The sequence below is a fragment of the Acinonyx jubatus genome, chromosome A1 (genome assembly GCF_027475565.1).
Source record: "Acinonyx jubatus isolate Ajub_Pintada_27869175 chromosome A1, VMU_Ajub_asm_v1.0, whole genome shotgun sequence".
In the NCBI taxonomy this organism is placed as follows: domain Eukaryota; kingdom Metazoa; phylum Chordata; class Mammalia; order Carnivora; family Felidae; genus Acinonyx; species Acinonyx jubatus.
In genome coordinates this window covers 126,016,194-126,035,585 of record NC_069380.1, presented here as the reverse complement: position 1 = coordinate 126,035,585, position 19,392 = coordinate 126,016,194, and the positions used below count along the sequence as shown (strand labels likewise).

Here is a 19,392-nt window from a genome sequence, read left to right as displayed (position 1 = left end):
TTAATACATATCACATGTCCTTATCTTCAGTGACTTTGTTAGAATATTGATGCTGTTTTAGATGTATTTTTTAAATATCCTGACAACACCACAATACTTTTGTATCTCTACTTGCATGTTTATCCTCTAATATTTGAGAAAAAAATCAAGGAAAATTATTTACACCATCCAGTAAATGTTCTGATCCTTAAAACACCTGTACTCCAGTAGAAAGCTCTAATGGTAGATCTGCAGGAGAGGTGTTGGTAGCAGTAAGACATTTGGGAAGTAAGGGCAGTGGGAAAGTTAGTATAGTGTCCTGTCCCTCCTGTCCGGCTCAGACATCTGTCACTTTCCTTGTCCTTCTTCAACCTTGTCTCCCTTCAGACTCCTTTGAACTGGGAGTTTAAAACTGGCATGTGCTCATTATAGCCACAGTCTATGAGGAGAGGCCACCAGGGATTCAGGGCTGCAACAGTCCCTTGGTCCTTCTCCTTCTGGGACAAAAATATTCAATCCCGACACACATCCCTAATGGTCTGTACCTGTAATCAGTGGGTAATCACTGGGGAGAGGGAGAAAAGTGAAAAAGTGCATTAACTTTTTTCCTGTTTCTTGTATAACTTTCATCCTTTTAAAAATGAGGTAGGAATTTCAGGGTGCCTGGGTGGCTCAGTCATTTAAGCATTCAACTCTTGATTTCCGCTCAGGTCATGACCTCACAGTCTCATGAGTTCAAGTCCCACATTGGGCTGTGCACTAACCCTACAGAGCCTGCTTGGGATTTTCTCTCTCTCTCTCTCTCTCCCTCCCTCTCCCTCCCTCTCCCCTGCTCATGTTCTTTCTAAAAATAAATAAATAAACTTTTAAAAACATATATATTTAAAAAAATGAAGCAGGAATTGAAAAAAAAAAAAAAGGAAGCTTTCTTTGAGTCCTGACAACATAGCACCAGATGCTCATCTGTCCACTTTCTGCTTTTGACTTTTGCTCCACCCTCTGTTCTGTCACCAATCTGAAGGGGAAGAGTCAAGGAGGAAAGAAGAGAAATCTTGACAATAAATTTAGTATTTGGTCAGTTTTGCTACTTAATTTGGTGGAAAATTTTAAAGTTCATTTAGATCTTCATCCCTTTTCTATATTTTGTAACTAAGAACAGCAGATGAAATCATGTTATATTGCACCTTGAATTCTTTCCTACTCATTACATGATTTCTGTAGAGAAAAGTAGAAGATATATAGCTGGGCGATTGGATTTCATATTAATAGCTTTCTGTCTCATTCACTTTGGGATCTGTGTTATGTTGCACCCATTTTTATCTATTAAGTGATTTGTATAGTCTATGGTAATGTTTTTAGGTGTGCAATATGGCAATTATAGAGAAAGGTAAGCTAGTTGATAGTTTCAAGTACTGAGTGTTATGAATTCATCCCCAAGTCAGAATTAAAAACACAGAGCGGAGAGTATAAAATGCTAAGTGAGGGAGAGCATATCTATCTAAAATGGGCAGCTAGTATTTAATAACTGCCCTTGAATTTATTTTGCGCTCAAACACACAGAACGTTTTACTTAGTTATATCAAAATGACTTCACAACTATTGTTCCAAAATATTGACTTCTGGTTTTCATACATTTTAATATTTTAAAACTTGTAAATGATTATGTTAAAATATTTATACACACACACACACACACACACACACACACACACACACACATATATATATTTTCCTCTTAAAAAGGAATTATGCCTTTCAAGTACTAAATTTTCCTATTCCATAAAGCTAATGAAAATCACAGTACTTTTTCCTGTCCTTAATCTCTCTCTTTCTCTCTGTCTTTGGCCTCCTTATCTGAAACTAAAATTCTGTGAAGAAAATGGTGAAAGGGGTTTGAGAAAAAGAAGCTAATATTTTGACTGGGACTGTACTAGATGTCAGTCATAGAAAAAGAATGCTTTCTCCAGAAGCTCTGGATGTGGATACAGATGAAGATACAGTAATTGTTAGTTCCTCTGCGTGTGTTTTAATTTAAGCCTCTTGATCGAGTAACCGTTATTTCAATGTCAAGGTAATTCACTGTGGCTATTCAATATTACAATAGAGTATTAATTTTAAACTGCTTTATTTTTGGAGGGAAGGAAAGGATTTATGAACAGAAAAATAACATCTCTTGTGTGGTGAATGGTCTAGTTCAGATTTCGACCTCAAGGAAAAGAAACGAACTCAGACTAGCCTCTGTAAAAAAGGAAGGAATAGTTACTGTTAAGACACTGAAATCCACAGGAGCATCGTGTGACTGGGCCTTGATGGATATGTAAAACTGGAGAACAGAGGCAGCTACTCTTTTTGTGGTCATATTGTCTTCTGTTCCTATTTGTCTATTTGTTTCTGCTCTTTGACAGTTTTCTCTGTAGTTGCCACAATTTCCTTTGTCATCAGTTTGCACTTGACCCAGAATGGCAACTTCAGCCCCCAAGTCCCCATGATATTTTGGTTCAAGCCCATCTGGAACTGATTAGAGTCTTTGTTTTTCTTATGGCGACTCACATGCCAAAGATAGAATATTAATATTTGCTACCCCACGAATGCAACAGGTGGCAGTGGGTCAAGTTTTCACACGTATTCCAATCTGGTTTTATAAGGGTAAGATGTACAGGAGGCAGGCTTTTTAGAAGGAGATGTAGGCAGATGTAAATAACCATGTTTGGTGTATTGATTGATTTATTTGTGATAATCGTTGAGTCAACCAGTATTTCACTGAGCACTTACTGTATACCAGACACTATTTGAGACACTGGGGATATAGCAAGGACAAAACAGACCACAAAAAGAAAGAAAAAAATAATCCCAGGCCCCCTGTGGAGTCTACATTTTAATGATAATCTTTAGCCATCTATTTTAATGATAACTGGAATACAAAATGAAATATTAATGTCTCCATATAGATGGATGAATACAAGATGTTGAAATAATATGTGTGTGTGTATATATATGTGTGTGTGCATGTATATATACATATATATAATAACTACAGTTATTTTGTAAATATCACAGTTACAGTTGCTTTTATTTATTCTTTTAAGTGTTGTGTGAGTGTACATGTGCATGTATATTGGGAGCATCAGTTGAGGTCTTCCTTTTAAATTGCATCTGGCCTGCACACTTTGATGTAGCCTCTAACTTCCTATTAAAATGACTATGAAAATATACCCTCCAAAAATACAACTAAAAATTACTAAAACCCGGGATTGATGGTGATTCATTGCTAGAGTATTAAAGAACAATAAATTAGGTTGAGGAGATAGATAGATAGATACACACACACACACAAAATATATTTTTAATGTTTATTTATTTTGGAGAGAGAGACAGAGCATGAGTAGGGGAGGGGCAGAGAGAAAGGGAGACAGAATCTGAAGCAGGCTCCAGGCTCTGAGCTCTCAGCACAGAGCCTGATGTGGGGCTCCATCCCAGGAACTGTGAGATCACGACCTGAGCTGAAGTCAGACGCTTAAACCACTGAGCCACCCAGGTGCCCCACTACCTAAAGTTTTCTAAAATAAATATGCCAGCAGACACAAAGGTGGATCAAAATTACGAAGTTAGTGTTTGAACATACTCACATATTTGAGCTGGAGTAAAATAAACATGAACTATTATCAAGAAGTATAATCATAAGTTTCGTTGTGCAGGTAGACATGGCTTTAGTGTTGATAGTTCTAACTCTGAACGAGTACTGCCTCTGGCCCCAGCTGCAGTGTTCCCTTCAATATGGGAAAATAATGAATCAGTTATTTATTTCTGTTTTTAACACTTAGCATTGATTCACCTAATAATACTGGTGGTATATTTGAATTCTTGAATATAAATTTTGAATTTGACTGTTTAGCTCTGAGTTTTGAAGCTGGATTCTCAAGTCTATCAGAGATTCTGTCTGATAAATATTAGAAACTTGAGTTTTATATTCCAATACATATATATCAGCTACAAATGAGTATTCTTCCTTAATTAATACTAAACATTTTTTTTCTCTTCGTTGGTGTTTTCATTATGCAAATATTACATGGAAGTATTCTCATTGAGAAGATTAATTAATTTAAAAACATGTAAAGTAAAAAGTAAAATTAGTTTTTAATGAGGCTCACTCTGACTTCCCTATCTCAGAGGTAATTAGTTTGCCAGTAGTTTGGTATATATCCTTCTGGTTCATTTCTTCTACATTGGCATAAATCTATATTTATTTATACCTGTATATTTAAAATTATTTTAACTGTATCAAACAATTCATATGAAAGATATTATTCTGAAAACCTGAGTATGGTTTTTATTTATTTATTTTTTTACCTAATGTTTCAGATATTTTTCCAAGTCATTCTTTGGAATCTATAATATCTCTTAAACATGGGTATATGTTAAAGCTCTCCTTTGAATTTTGAAACAAATATGATATAAAGCCTTTAGAAAAGTTAAAGGTAGAAATAAAATATAATTCTATTTCATAAGTCACTTCCAATATGATCTCATTGTTTTCTTTCTATTTTTTTTTCCATTTCAATTTAAGTAAGTTGCAGACCCAGTAAAGCGTCCATATTTTATTACATTTTCTAATGATTGAATTTAAAGTAGATGTGAACAGCATTTAAAAAGCTCTCTTCTCATTACAAAGCATTTTTCTGTAATTTACCTGAGTAAGTTAAAAATTACAATAGCCTATGAATTTGCTATTATTTCTATGTTACAGATAAGGAAATTGAGTCTCACAGAGGTTTTGTGAGTTGTTCAAAATTACACAAAAAGTAAAAAGCAAAACCTGAAATTAAGGGCTCATGTTTTGAGACCTGAAGACAGAATGCAAATTCAACTTTTCTTTGCAAAGTTGCTGTGGATTTTTTTTCACATTTGATTTTTGAATAACAAATATTAAGTGCTTTCTTTGTATTCTAGCATTAAGTATCCTAATTCTTCTACTTCCAAAAATATTGAGTGGAATTTAGCAAGCATTCTAAATACTCCAATTATGAAATGTGTTGTGTTTGATGATATGAGAATTTTTTCCCTATAAATATATTTATTTATCATTTAAGATGAGAAGATGATGGCTATGTGATTCAAAATGATTTGTGTTCGTTAAATCATGAATATTTCTACCAAAGCAACTTTTGCATTTAGTTGATCAAAATAGGTGTTTCATGATTTTTTTTTCCCACTTTTCAATGAGTGGCTATATCCTTGGTTGTAGAATACGTAGAAATCGGATGTGCCAGCAACTTGCTAAAACATGCCACAGTTCCCTGACTTAGCAATCAAAACCATAGCTTCATGAAGAGCTCCTCTTATTCCAGTTATAAATGTGCTGAAGTTATAAATGCCTTCAGACTTTGCTACAACTTGCCAGAAGTGGGAAGTCATCACTATCAACATGGTCATTAGTTAACATTTACTGAGTGCCAGCTATGTTTTTGGTGTTATAAATACACAGAGGAAGATGCTGTTTCTTTCCAGAGGGATTGGTTTTCTGTAAGGGTGGGAGACAGAATTTGGTCTTGAATGTTTTCTCTACTGGGAGGTAGAGGTGGAGAATGTGCAATAATCGTGCATGTCATTCTATGTATTGGAATGCCACTCTCACCTGTTTGTGTGTGTGTGTGTGTGTGTGTGTGTGTGTGTGTGTGTGTGTGTGTATATATATGTGTATATATATATATATATATATATGCATTTAAGAAGTACACATAAATTTCATTTTTATTGGACAATTTAAAAAATATATTATTTTTCTGATGTTAGGTGAAAAAGTCATATCTCCCAAGATATCCAATGACTGTAGCTTCTATTTCCTAAGATATAATATATTTATACTACAAATATAGAGAATGTGCTTGAAAAGAGTTTATAGAGGTATTTACATATGTACATATTTTTATACAAAATCCTTATGTAGAATAGAGGGATCATTTTGTTTTTCATTTGACAACTAAGAGACAAAAGTTATGCAGATTTCTGAAAAAATGGGACACTTTCCTGAAATATCTGAACTAATAATTAGTATTCATAAAAGATTAATAAGAGATCACCTTTTGGACCCTTGACATTTCATATATAAATCTAGAGTTGTTTTATTTCAACTAGGTTAATTAAGAGGTGGTCATTGATATTAGCCAACAGTTATAGCAGAGTGTGAAGGTGACAGATAGATATACTTTAGCAACTGAAAATACAGTTACATTCTGAAAATGAAACTCAGGGAAATCAGTGAGGTAAGTCATTACATCCTCCCTATTAGATAAGTGACTGGAGAGTTTAAGAAACACCCAAGTTCAGAAACTAGGGTGTGTCTCTATTATGCTAAGCTTGTATTAGCATAAAGGTCAAACTTAATCTTTTGTATTATACTCATTGTCAGGGAAGCCTATCATTTGAAGGGGTCTCAAGAGAATGGAGTCTTGAAACTGGCAATAGAAAGATAAGAATTTTCTTAGAAAGTGTTGATTTTGTGTCCTTACCCCATTATGTTTTTGTAAACGTTTTTTAAGGACCAGATTCCCTTTAACAAACCAAACCTTGAAACAAAACAGATAGAAGCAAAGGGGCTCTGGTTGAAACCTGGCCTCCCCTATGCCCTGTTTTGCCATGAATTTGCAAAACCACAGGGCTCCCAGGAATTTAGTTCAAAAACCATCACCCTTGCAAGCATCATACCCTAGCCAGGGTAGGAGAGAACTGTAATTATTGGAAAAGAGAATGGGGACTCTAACTAGTAAATACTTCTCTGATTCTGAGTGCAGAATCAAAACAATCATTCATGAAAATGCTGATTAGAGTATTGGGGTTTATACTGAGTTTGTAGTTTACACTTCATCAGTAAATTGGCATTTTTTTATTTGTTCTTACATCAGCCTCATATGAGGATGGTTAATGTGAGTCATTCCTTGAAAGACTGATTACTCTTGTGTTTGCTGTGGGATTAAGATTAAAAGAGAGAGCGAGAGAGAGGGAGACAGAGAGAGAGAAAGAGAGAGAGAGAGAGAGAAAGAGAGAGAGAGAGAAAGAGAGAGAGAGAGAGAGAGAAACCAGCCTTTGTGCCAGTAAAGCTAAGCCTGCACCAATGCTGTAAGGATCTAACCAAGTTTGTGCCAATCTATGATGCTCTGAACTCCTTTAGGTGACTGGGATCAGCCATAAAAGTCGTCTTCTATGTATGTCCTCGTATTTCTTAGAAGTTCTATGAAAGGAAGGCTATGTTTTAGTAGGGAAAAAAACAGATTTTGATTACTCTAGTCTATCAGTGTTATTCATTGGTGAAAATCTGTTTTTAAATTACAAACCTATTAGTTCTGCCCATATGTTGTTTCTTGAAAGCTACACATTTGTAAAATAGTGCATCTTGTGAAGTATTTGTTTGTAAAATAGTAGTTCTAGCTATGAAGACCCTGTTTCTAATATACATAGAATAAAAAATGCTGGAAATAAGCTATTACTATCCTCTAAGCAAGTCCATTTTGCCATATATATTACCTTGAGTTTTCAAAATTCTCAATTTAGGGTTGTTTATTAATGTATAGTCTTAGTTCTCTGAACTGTGAAATAAATTACATTTTTTCTTTGTTATCCCTCAAGCAGAAATTTGGCTTTTCTACTATTTATCATAGCTTCTCAGCTGTGTGCCTTTTCATTCTAATTTGCTATACCTTATTCTAGAGAATTGTGTTTGTAAAAATAGAAATAAAAAGCCCAGAAAAGTCCACTTGAAAAACATTCAGTTGACGTCTCCTCTTGGTTTACATGTATTTTAAGTTTCCATGTCCTGTAGTAATCTGATGGGTAAATCGTATGAGTGTTTTTTGTTTCTAAAGTTCTTTGCATATACCATTGCCCACAAACAGAAACATAACTAACATGTAGAGAGTGTTTAACTGTGTGGTAATTGAGAAAGATTCAGAGATATTTGGGATATCCTGTGGCTCATGGGCATTCCTCTGGCATATGAACAGAGTACAGTAGGATGAACTAAAAAAAAAATTTTTTTTCCAAATAGATGTTATCTATTATAAGGAAAAATCAATTTCTGCATGATTTTTTACATACTTGTTCTGACCCCTTTCCACAGAGACCTACTTTTACATAGAGTGAGGATTAAGTATTAGTTTGAAATTAATGTTCATCATCATATCACCATCATCATCATCATCATCAAACAAAACAAAATAAAACAAAACAAAACAAAACAAAACAAAACATTGACCTGTCTATCTGAATTCCCTTCCAGATCTACTGCTAACATGATATGTGATGATGAGGAGACACTATCCTTTTGGAGACTCATCTCCAAAATTGTTCATAAAAAATACCGTACTCTCCTCAGCATGATTCTGTGAGGCTAAAATAATACCTACAAAAAAAAATTTGGAAGCATTAACACTAATGCAGTGGTATTATTATTATTATTATAGAGGCCCTAATATAGTGGTAATTCATGCAGGCTCTGGAGCCCAACTTTCTTGGTTCAAACTGTGACTCTTACTAGATGTTTGACCTTAGACATACTACTTAATATCACAGTGCCTCAATTTCCTCATCTGTGGAATGGGGCTAATAATAGTCCTTACCTGATAGGGTTGTGAGGATTAAATGAAATAATGCGGTGAAGCCTGTAGTACAGGGCCCCAGGGCAGGGGCAGGGAGGGCATCATAAATTTTCCTTGTTCTGAAATAGTAATATTTAAATATCTCATATAATATCAAATTTTGAATTACTCTGTGACACTTGATTCACAGCATTCAAAGCTTGTCAAAAACACTTTAGATGGGGGAACCTGGTAGCTCAGTCGGTTAAGTGTTGGACTCTTGATTTCACCTCAGGTCATGATCTCATGGTTCCTGAGATAGAGCCCTGTGTTGGGCTCTGCACTGACAGTGCAGGGCCTGCTTGGAATTCTCTCTTCCTCTCTCTTTTTTGCTCTCCCTTCCCCACCCCCACACATGCTCTCTCTCTCAAAATAAATGAATAAACATTAAAAAACAAAAAACAAAAAACAAGGGGCGCTTGGGTGGCTCAGTCGGTTGAGCGTCCGACTTCAGCTCAGGCCATGATCTCACGCTCCGTGAGTCCGAGCCCCGTGTCGGCTGTCAGCTCAGACCCTGAAGCCCGCTTCAGATTCTGTGTCTCTCCCTCTCTCTGCCCCTCCCCTGCTCATGCTCTGTCTCTGTCTCAAAAAAATAAATAAATAAATAAATAAAAATTAAAATTAAAAAACAAACAAAAACAGTTCAAATGGAAGTTTTCTGGTTCAGATCACAAGACCTAATGGAAGAGATTTATTCCTTTTAGAAAAAGGAGGTCATGAAGACACTGCGTAGGTACAAGAAATTCCCAAATATATTCTCAAGTTTCTTTCAAGCTGTGGTGCCATCTGAACCTATAAGTTCAAATTGCTTTTAAAGGAACCACTCAGTTCTTCCTCATCCCAGGAATACTTCCATTAGGATCAGCATTTGATCAAAATTAAAGCTCCACAAAATCATGGCAGTTTTCAAGACTAAATTTATACCTGGTTTTGAATTTGTGGGAAGTATCTCCCTGCTTCCCTCAACTCTGGGTAATATTTTCTGTGATGACAGGGCCTCACTAGGGAAATCCTAACTGAAGCTAATGGCATGATGTATTAAATGTTGCCAATATTCCATTTAATATTAAGCAATTACATAACAGCTTTATAAAATGCCTAAGATAAAACTGATACATTTATATTGAGTACACTGCTCCTTGTAAGGTCCATTCTTTCACTGATCTTCAACAAACACCATTTAAGTGCCAACCTACTATTACAAGAGTTTACTATTTTATTCTTGTTCCAAAATGGCATCAACAGCGATGGGGTGCTTTCAGGGGATTGTTGAAGAATTTTTGCAACAAAGGGTAAGCTTGAGGAAATATTAACCGGAGGCATTGCAATGCTTTATCTCAGCACTCCTCAAATCCACACACCCCCTAATCAAACAAGCAGCTTTATGACATGCGCAATTGCTTATAACTGACTTCTGCAGAACTGGCTTCCACAGGATTTCCTGTCCAAAAATTACCCCCGGTCATCTGTAGCTAAATGGTTACAAATCAGTAAAGTTGGCAAGACACTCCTAGCCCAATATATATATATGTGTGTGTGTGTGTGTGTGTGTGTGTATACATATACACATACATATATATATGTATATATGTGTATATATATATATATATATATATATATATATATATATATATTTATTATTTTTTTTTTAAAGAAGATCAAGTGACCAAACCCCGTCATTTGCAAATTCTCCCTGGACTTCTTTTATTCCCATTCTTTTCACTGGGTAAGAAGGGAAAAATGAAAACAGGCAAACAAAACCCTCCTTTCGTAGTATGTTTGTTCAAGGTGTCATTTCCCTAGGAGGTAATTTACAGATTTCTTAGCGCCGAGCTTGTCTTGCCTGATAATCACTTACTGAAAGAAATGTGCTCTTTAGGGCGAACTGTTCCTTTAACCCCTTTGGCTCCCTCTTCCTTGGAGGCGAGCAGGGCGTGCTGCAGTGTCTGGGAACCCACCTAGAGGGCCCCCTTGACGCCAGCACATCCCTTGTCAGGCAGCTTCTCTGCAGCCGAGCGGGCTGCTGCAGAGTTAATGTACAGTACCACGGAGCCTGCAAGTGTCCTGAGCTGCTCACAGCCGGGCGGCACAGCCCAGGGCAGACAAGGCGACTGCGAAGATTCCAAAGGTTCTGCTGGATATCCGGAGCTGGGAGACCCCAGCAGGAGCCTGTTGCCTTTGTGTTTTAAAAGCATGCAAGGTCTGTATAGCTTGGGCATGAGAATCTTTCAGAAGATGTCAGCGCATCAGAGTAAATGACACCTATTGGGGAATTGAATTTGGGATAAAAACGAGAGAGAGAGAGAGAGAGAGAGAAGAGAAGAGAAAAACAGCGGGGGAAGAAATTCTTAGACAACGTCTGACTTGCAGCCGTGAAATTCATTTTCTTTCCAAATCAACATAGGAAAAGCCCGCACATGGTTTTGATAACAAATTAAAGGGGTTTCTGCAGTGAAAGGATCAATAGCTTAGTCATTTTACTTAAAGAGAGCAGACAGCCTTATTATGGGGTTAGGCGGCAGCAATGAATTTCCTCATGACAGCACCTTCTGAAGTCATGATGGTAGCTAATGGTAATCCTGTCTTGCAAAGCAGAAATTGCTCCTTGCCTTCCTACTTTTACTGTTGAAAACCAGCAATTGTGAGATTTGGGAAAGAAGTTGGCTTTGATGATACATGGTTTCTAGCCCCTCTGCCCACGTCTTTGTCCGACGTGTCTCAGAAGGCATCTCTGCGTTAAAGTGACCACACATGAATATGTGCCTAAGAAAGAAGAAAAAGCAGTATTCATTTCTAAAGGACAGCATGGCCAAGCAACCTGAAGTTTTCCATTTCCCTTCTCACACTTCTTTAACAAGGATAACAAGAAACTGTCTTTTGACCCCTTTTTTCCCACATTCCAGAGTCCTTCCCGAGAGGATGCATTAATTTACACTCTAGGCAGTTGGATTTTACCAGGACAATATCTGCCACCATTTAGGATTAGCGATTGAACTGGTTATTATAGTGGGTCAACTACCAAGTGGAACGTAAATGGATGGACCCATACCTGCAGTGCTCTGTGATATTTCTTTTTTCCAAATCCTGGAAGGGCTTTTGTTGTTGCCATTTGTTTCTGGGGGGGGGTTTTTTGGAATTCAATACTTGTTGCAATAATTGCCCATGATAGCTGCTCAAACGGGAGAGTTGGAATTCATCTATGAAAATCACTTCATGTAACAAACAGATGAGACAAGGAAAATATTAATGACAGAAGATCTGCAAACATGATGCATGTGAATAATTTCCCCTTTAGAAGGCATTCCTGGATATGGTAAGTAATCAATACCCCCTTCAGTTCATAAAACTCAGGATTATGAAATTCCATGACAGGTGCCAGAGGTGGATTTTTCTTGAAGAAGAATATTGGTATCAAGTGAGGAGGAAAAGTAAAACATGTTTAAAACCAAATGTTGTCTGAGAAAGTCATGATTATGCAATAACAAATTACTTATTAATATAAAAACATCCCCAAATAAGAGGACGTTTACAATTGCTAACATTTCATAGAGAAAAAAACAAAAAACAAAAAAACAGTAGTTTTGAGAATGGCAGATATTTAACAAATAAATTAAAGAAAAAGGGAGGGTTTTTTTTTCTTTTGTTTTCTTTGATTTGAAAATTCCCTGGGGATGGACACACATGTATTTCTGACACTGAAAGTCAACTTGTTTGGCCTTAGTTCTTTTTGAATTTCCAAAAGGAGGTTAAGGGACAACTTAGAATGTGGCCTCAGTTTTAAAATAATACTAAGATGTGTTGGTACCCCACATTTAAGGAATATTTTAACTATTTAGAAATATTTCTACAGGAATGAACCAATTTAATAGAATTCTAACACATGAGTCATGAAGTGTTCAGACTTTTAAAGAATTTGCTTAGTACATTGATATTTTGTTGTGTATTAAGGTTCAATGCAATGCATTTAAGGTCCCAGGACGTGTGACATCATGTACCATTTCTTATTACTGTTTATGACTAAATGTGTATAGGAAATAATTGCTGAGGGTATTATAAGGGCAGAGCTCATTATTTTAAAATTGCATGATTTTACCACACCTTTTGGGTTCATTGGATTTAAATCTCATAGTAAAAACTTTGTCAGTGCTGGAGGGCACATTTTAAGGTTTTTGTGTCTACTGACATGGTTTGTTTTGGAAACTGCAATGTATCTTATTTTGAATGTATATTTTCCAGGTAAATTTTTTGGCCGGTCTCAGGATACATTAAAAAATACCAAAATAGAGATTTCTAAGGGTTTTTCCAGCTGCTTTTATGACAGTGTCTCAAATGAAAGCTTCCAGGTATCTTAGGGCTCTACCAACATCATCTGCTGGTTTGTTATAGACGTTTGAACTTGTTAGCTGAAAGTCAGTTGTAGAGAAGGGTGGGTGACATCCTCTGTCACTCTGGGAAGGTACTTATTTTCTATCAGTATCTGATACATCCAGAACTGACGCTGTGGCGTATCTTCCTTCTCTGCTTTCCAGAGCCACCGTCCTCAGTCTCTAATGTGTTGGGGAGGGAGTCTGGGTGACATGCCTGCAAACCTGAATGGCCCCCTTCCAAATGCACCACCCGAGCTCCCAACTCAGGGTGAGCTTTGGACCCATGGCCTTACTGATCCTGATGGTGAGGTTCTGGCTTCAGCAATAAGGTCCTTGTCATTCTTACAGAATCATTCACATAAATAGTCTTTAACCTTAAGGATACAAAGGTCTTGGAAACAGTGTCTGGCACGTAGTAGGCATTTGTCAAATATTTATTTTTTCTCTTCTATTCCTTTGCCTTTCTTCAAGGTTAATTTTGTACGTCCTGCAACTTGTTTAGGGGAAAAATTCTCGTTCTCATTTCCAAAAAAAGTGCACCTTGCTATAAAGCAACAGTTTTTGTTATGCCTAAGCTCTGATGTTTGGACCCATTTGTTTATGTTGCAATAGGTAGGGAGCAGGTGCTCTTTGAATACCTAATGTTCATTATAACCACCTCTTACTTTGTTACATTTACCTCACCTCTACTTTTTAACAAGAAATAAATGAGCTATTCAACTGTATAGTTTTTCAAAGAATGCAAATGTGCTTATTCATGCTCCTCTAGATCTGTAATATATATGTTTGAAAGCTGTAAAAAGAAGTTAGAGTCCTGGTGGTTTTCCTTTGTGCCTGAAGCTAGGTAGCCCTTCGTACACTTCAATGCATCATGTGCCAATCTCTTGTCATCGTCATTGTTGTTGTTGCTGTTGTTGTTGTGGCAAACTGAGCCAATGTGGAGTGTGAGTGTTCTGTATGTCCATTCTTGCCTGGGCCCTCTAGAAGGATTCATTAATAAGACGTTGACCTCAAAGGAAGAAGGTGGTGTTTTTTTTTTTTTTTTTCCAGGTGACCCAATTAGTGTTGTGCTTGTTTCTCAACTTGCCCAATTGTTTTCCTTTTATTTATAACCTCACCTTTCAGTACTGCAGTAAGAGATTCTAGGTGTTTGTTGACAGAAAACCTTCCTTTCCTTTGTCCTGCTGTAAGAGTCCCTATTGGATTAGATTCCGTGCTCATGAATTACTGTGCTAAGAAGATAGGATTTACCAGGTTGTTCTCCGTTTTCCTCTCCAAAGTCTCTCTTTCCTCCTTTTCACATGTAGGTCTCTTCTTTTTTTCTTCTTCTCTTTTCTTTTCTTTCTTTTTTTTTTCCACAAAGGGGCCGATCAGAAGTTGGCAACAGATCAATGCCAGGGACTATAAACATTTTAAAGGAGATATGTGCTTTGGTTTCATCTCTGGCTCATCTCTCTGAAGGCTCTCAACCCTTTGGATAGGCAGGACAAAGAGGTGTGTGCTCTTTCTCTCTTCTGCTTTTTGAGGAGCAAGAAGGAGGGAAAATTGAGATCTAGAGAGGTCATCAAAAATTCATCAGAATCCTTGGATTCAAATAGAAGCCCATGTATAGTGCTCATACTTGGACTGTCATCCTCCCGCCCTACGGATAGTGTGTTGAGAATTGAGCAATAGTATTACAAATTCATTGTTTATTGGTTACAAGTTAAAGTTAATAAGTGGTCTTATTACTTGTCTTAATAGAACACTAATCCTTAAGTGCTAAGAGAGTGGCACGAAGAATGTGCTTTTCTTGTTTAAAGCTCCATTAGAAATATTTGCTGGAGAATTTTATTGCGAAGGCTTCTTTCCATTACACTTGTTGACCTTTTTACTTCCAAGCCAAACAAAGATTAGGGTTTGCCTCACTGGGTAAATAAGTACTATGGGGCACTTCTTATTTTGTATTCTGGTGAGTTGTGAGACTCTAGTGATAGTCGGGCAAGACAGGAGTGGGTCTTCTTGCATGGTTGGAAGAAGGGAAATGCACGTCAGCTTTCTAGGAATTTAAACTTCATTTAGTAGCAATTAAGAGGACTCTTCAGAAGCATCATGCCATAGAAGTGTATGCAGGCATCCAACAAGAATGACATAACGTAGTGTTCCTAGCATATGTCTATAGATTTTTGCCTTACGTTAAACAACTTTGTGTGATCTGATTTATAAAAATGCTGTAATTTTATAGCAGAAACACCAGGGCTATGTCAAATGCAACTGAAACGTATACTTACAAGATTTAGGAGGGTATTAAATATCTTTGCCTCCTTTTCATGATGGACTCAGATGACTCTGAGAGAAGAGATTGGGAAACAGAAGCCAAACAGCCCTGCCACAGGAAGCTGCACAGTACTAATCTCAGGTGCTTCTTTGAGGAAACCTGAGGGAGATTTGGGATTCGTGACTGTGGACAGTGATTAACTATCTTACTTATTTGGTGCTTAGGATTTTAAAAGCTTTTATCAAACTTTCTTTGTGTTGCTGAGAGGTGACTCCAATCAATAGGCAGAATAGGTTGATTATGGTAACTTGAATCACCAGTGAGGCTTCGTTCCCTTTTTTCTGGGCCCCCACATCCTTTCATTGGTCTTACCTTCCCAGGTTCCTAGTAAGGTTTACTCTAGCAAGTCATACTTTGGTTGTTCTTGTATAAACCAAGGGTTAAACTCACATACTCACTCATTTTGTTTTCTTTGATCCAAGTCGTTTATGGAATGAACCAAGATATAAATCAATGTATCAACAATATGTGCATATATGTGTTTATGTGCATATATATATTTCACCAGAAAATTCAGTTAATAAATAAACAGAGAAAGGTAGGCTGGCCTGATTCTTTTTTTTTTTTGTATGTTTATTTATTTTTTGAAGGAGAGAGAGACAGTGTGTGGGGGGGAGGGGCAAAGATAGAGGGAGACACAGAATCCGAAGCAGGCTCCAGGCTCTGAGCTGTCAGCACCCATAAACCAAGAGATCATGACCAGAGCCAAAGTCGGAGGCTTAACCGACTGAGCCACCCAGGCACCCCCAGGCTGGCCTGATTCTTAATGCAAGGATCATCCCTGTTGTCTAGCCTTTTAGCATCTCATCTTTTAAGTTCTCCTTTCCTTCATGTATTGAAACTATAGAAACTCCGCCAAGAATTGCATTGTCCAGAGTTTAGATGTTGGCCAATATAATCTCACTTGTCTGATGAGAATTTTAGTGAGTGGGAGAAACATTGCATTTGACTGTATATGCGTTGAAGGACAAAATTGAGCTGTGCTCAATTTTAGTCAACCTAAAATTTCTGCCAGTGTTTATCTGTCTTCTAATGAGATTTCAGGTCATTGCTGCTCTCGTTTCAAAACCACCTCTTCCCCAGAGTGACAAAACTATTCATAAATTCTAGAATGCTAATATGAAACTCTCAGATTGATTCTGAATTCCTGTTAGGGCCAAATACAACTTATGGCCAGTAGAGTTTAGGTAGAGATCATAATTATACAATCTTATCTTATTCACAAATTCCCGTGGCTCAATCGCAGTCAGCCATGGTTTGAGGCAGAAATTCAGGTTTAGGAATAATAGAGCAAAGCCTTTCCTTTAGATGAAATGTTGATCTTATTAAACACATAATTTTTCTCTAGGTTTTCTATTTTACTCTCTTTTATTGGCTCTAGCTGTTTTCTCCTTAGTGTCTGTTGGCAGTATCTTACACTTTTAAAATAAAAATAAAAAGTCACATTTTTTGTAGAAATCGATCATGGGGTGGTATGACAGAGGAATACAGTGGCCATCAGTCATATCAGCATGCCCACAGCTTATAGAAATTAAATGTAATTTTTAGTCTTGGCAGATTTTCCACTGTAGTAAAATTGTGCACTTTCAAATGCTGACAGGTTACATCCTCAATGGGCCAAGTGGGGGGCCCATGTCAGAAAGGCTTTAGACAGTCCTTACAAAAGAAAGAAAGAAAGGGAAAAAATACTCTCCATCATGTGAAAATGAAATCTTATGAATTTTGGAAAAGGTATTAAGTTCTTCACTTCCCACTCAACCTCCTAGTTTCTGTATCCCTTTTAGCTATTACTGAGTTCCTTCCACTAATGTTTAGGTATCTGGGTTCAGAGAAAAATAGGCAAGTCAAGGAAAAGGAGAATAGTTCAGAATTCTGAGAGGAAGAAAATCGTAAGGAGGAACCTTAAACAGTTTCTAAGTTGCTACAGGTTAGAAACCCCATCCGTCCTTCCTCCCTCCCTCCCTCTCTTCCTTCTTTCCTCCCTTCCTCCCTCCCTTCCTTCCTTCCTTCCTTCCTTCCTTCCTTCCTTCCTTCGTAACCACACTTTACCTCTTCCTCTTCTCCTTTGATCATACCCCACAACCATGAATGCTTACTAATACCTTGTCTACCTGTAGCATCGTTCCCATCTTTTTTACAATAGCTTCAAATGTCTCTGAGCCATAAATTAACTGCCGTAGCTGTTTCTCACTTGATGGACTCTTGGATGGTGTTTCCAGTTGTTAGAGAAACCAGCCTTAAACATACTTAAGATTTTCAACTAGAGATTATATTGTATGAAATTGTGGGATATGTATTTGTTTCAAGGGTAGATAACTGAGATTTTATATAGTTAGGTTATTGCCTAGGGACAAACAAAACAAAAATGCCTCAGGTTTCCAGCTCTAAATTCTGGTGTTAATGTTTTATATGACCTTGTGCAAGCTCTCTGAGCTCTTCATCACCTGTGTGAAGTGACTACAGCAGATTCTTCCCTGCTTTGTGTTGAAGAGTAGACTGTTAAAAAACTCTCATAGCACGTAGGTAATGATAACTTATCAGACTGCTAAACCACGACATGCTAAAACCTCTCCAGTGAATTTCTTAAAATATAGGTAACAAATATAACCACTGCATACTTCATAGAAGAACACTGATTGAACACCATTTCCCAACCACCCACCTATGCACATGCTACCTGTTTTCACGTAAATTACATCATTTAATGGCAATGGCAACTTTTAGAGGTGGGTCTTGTTTGAATTCCTGTTTGCAGATGAGGAAAGTAATGCTCATATCAGGAAAATAACTTGCTCAAGTTCCCATATCTATTACTTAGGGTTGCTGATCCACTCAAAACCCCAGTCCGGCCTCAATTTAAAACCCAATGTGTTTTTATCACCATATGTTGTTCTGTGGCAGATGCCTTAGCACTCTGTCTCTGGACCTTCTGGAAAGCAGATTAGCAGTAAGAGCAGAGAAAAGAAGCAATTTCACTGTTAGTTAGCAAGTGGGGTAAGTAAATGGGATGCCTAGCGAATGTCATCGGCCTTTCCCTGAGAACCCCTTCCGGGTCCTGTTAGCATATTATCTGTCCTTCAGCCATGTTAGCAGCTCTTTTTGTGTTTTCTCCGAATCAGAAATTTTACAAGGAATTTGAGGTGAATCATGTTCCCAGTGGCACTCTGGTCTATGGGGTCCTTTTTGTGGATTAGAGAAAGGTGCTTCTCTAGGCAGATATTTTAGGAAAGATGCCCCACTTCAGGCAGATGAATTAGAAATGCCGAGTGTGGTGTTTCATGAATGGATAGAGCCTCTGTGCAAAGCAAAAGACATCCCTTCCTCTGGGCATCTAGTCAGCAAGTGGAGCAAGCATGAGTTGATCTTGGCTTGCTGTGCTGTTGGGCAGTGATCAAACTGCACAGCCGTTGCCCTGCTTTGACGTAGGCTCCACCTCAACCTTGAAGGGCAGTTTTGACCGTCAGATGAGATGTTTTTGAGAGTGCTTTGCTGACAATAAAAGGTCATGTAAGTTTTGGGTTTTGTTACATCATTATTATTTTCTTCAAAATCTTCTAATTACACGTCATTACCATATATATATATATATATGTATATATATATATACATATATATATATATATATATATATATATATATGTATATATATATTTTTTTTTTGCACAGGTAAAGAATATTAACACTTTCCAGGGGCGCGTGGGTGGCTCAGTCGGTTAAGCATCCAACTTCAGCTCAGGTCATGATCTCACGGCTCATGAGTTTGAGCCCCATGTCAGGCTCTGTGCTGACAGCTCAGAGCCTGGATCCTGCTTCGAATTCTGTTTCCCTCTCTTTCTCTGCCTCAATATCTTAGCTGCCAAAAAATGTCATTCTTATTCAATTGGCTTAGAACACGTGGAACATACTGATTCATTTAAGCATAGGGGACACCCACGTACATATGATAACAGTCCTGCCTTGAGGATACTCAGAGACTATTGAGAAGAACAGCCACAGAAACAAATAAGTACAGAATGGTAGGGAACATATAGGTATATACAAAGTGTTACAGGAATTCAAAGGGAGAGACAAATGGCTGGTCCAAATAGTTTAAAGAAGTCTA

General features: G+C 37.3%; 1 protein-coding gene across 8 annotated transcripts in view; it reads left to right on the top strand.

The window, feature by feature from the left end:
* PDE4D (phosphodiesterase 4D) overlaps window positions 1-19,392 on the top strand; it is a 713,672-nt gene that overhangs the window by 154,359 nt on the left and 539,921 nt on the right. The window contains exon 1 of one of the 8 annotated variants that reach the window (XM_027041455.2): window positions 10,264-11,919. The exons of the other annotated variants lie outside the window; for them this stretch is intronic. Within the exon in view, the coding sequence (XP_026897256.1) occupies window positions 11,873-11,919 (47 nt within the window). The 5' untranslated portion in view covers window positions 10,264-11,872. Of the gene's footprint in view, window positions 1-10,263; window positions 11,920-19,392 lie in introns of those variants that run through there. 8 annotated transcript variants of the gene reach the window in all.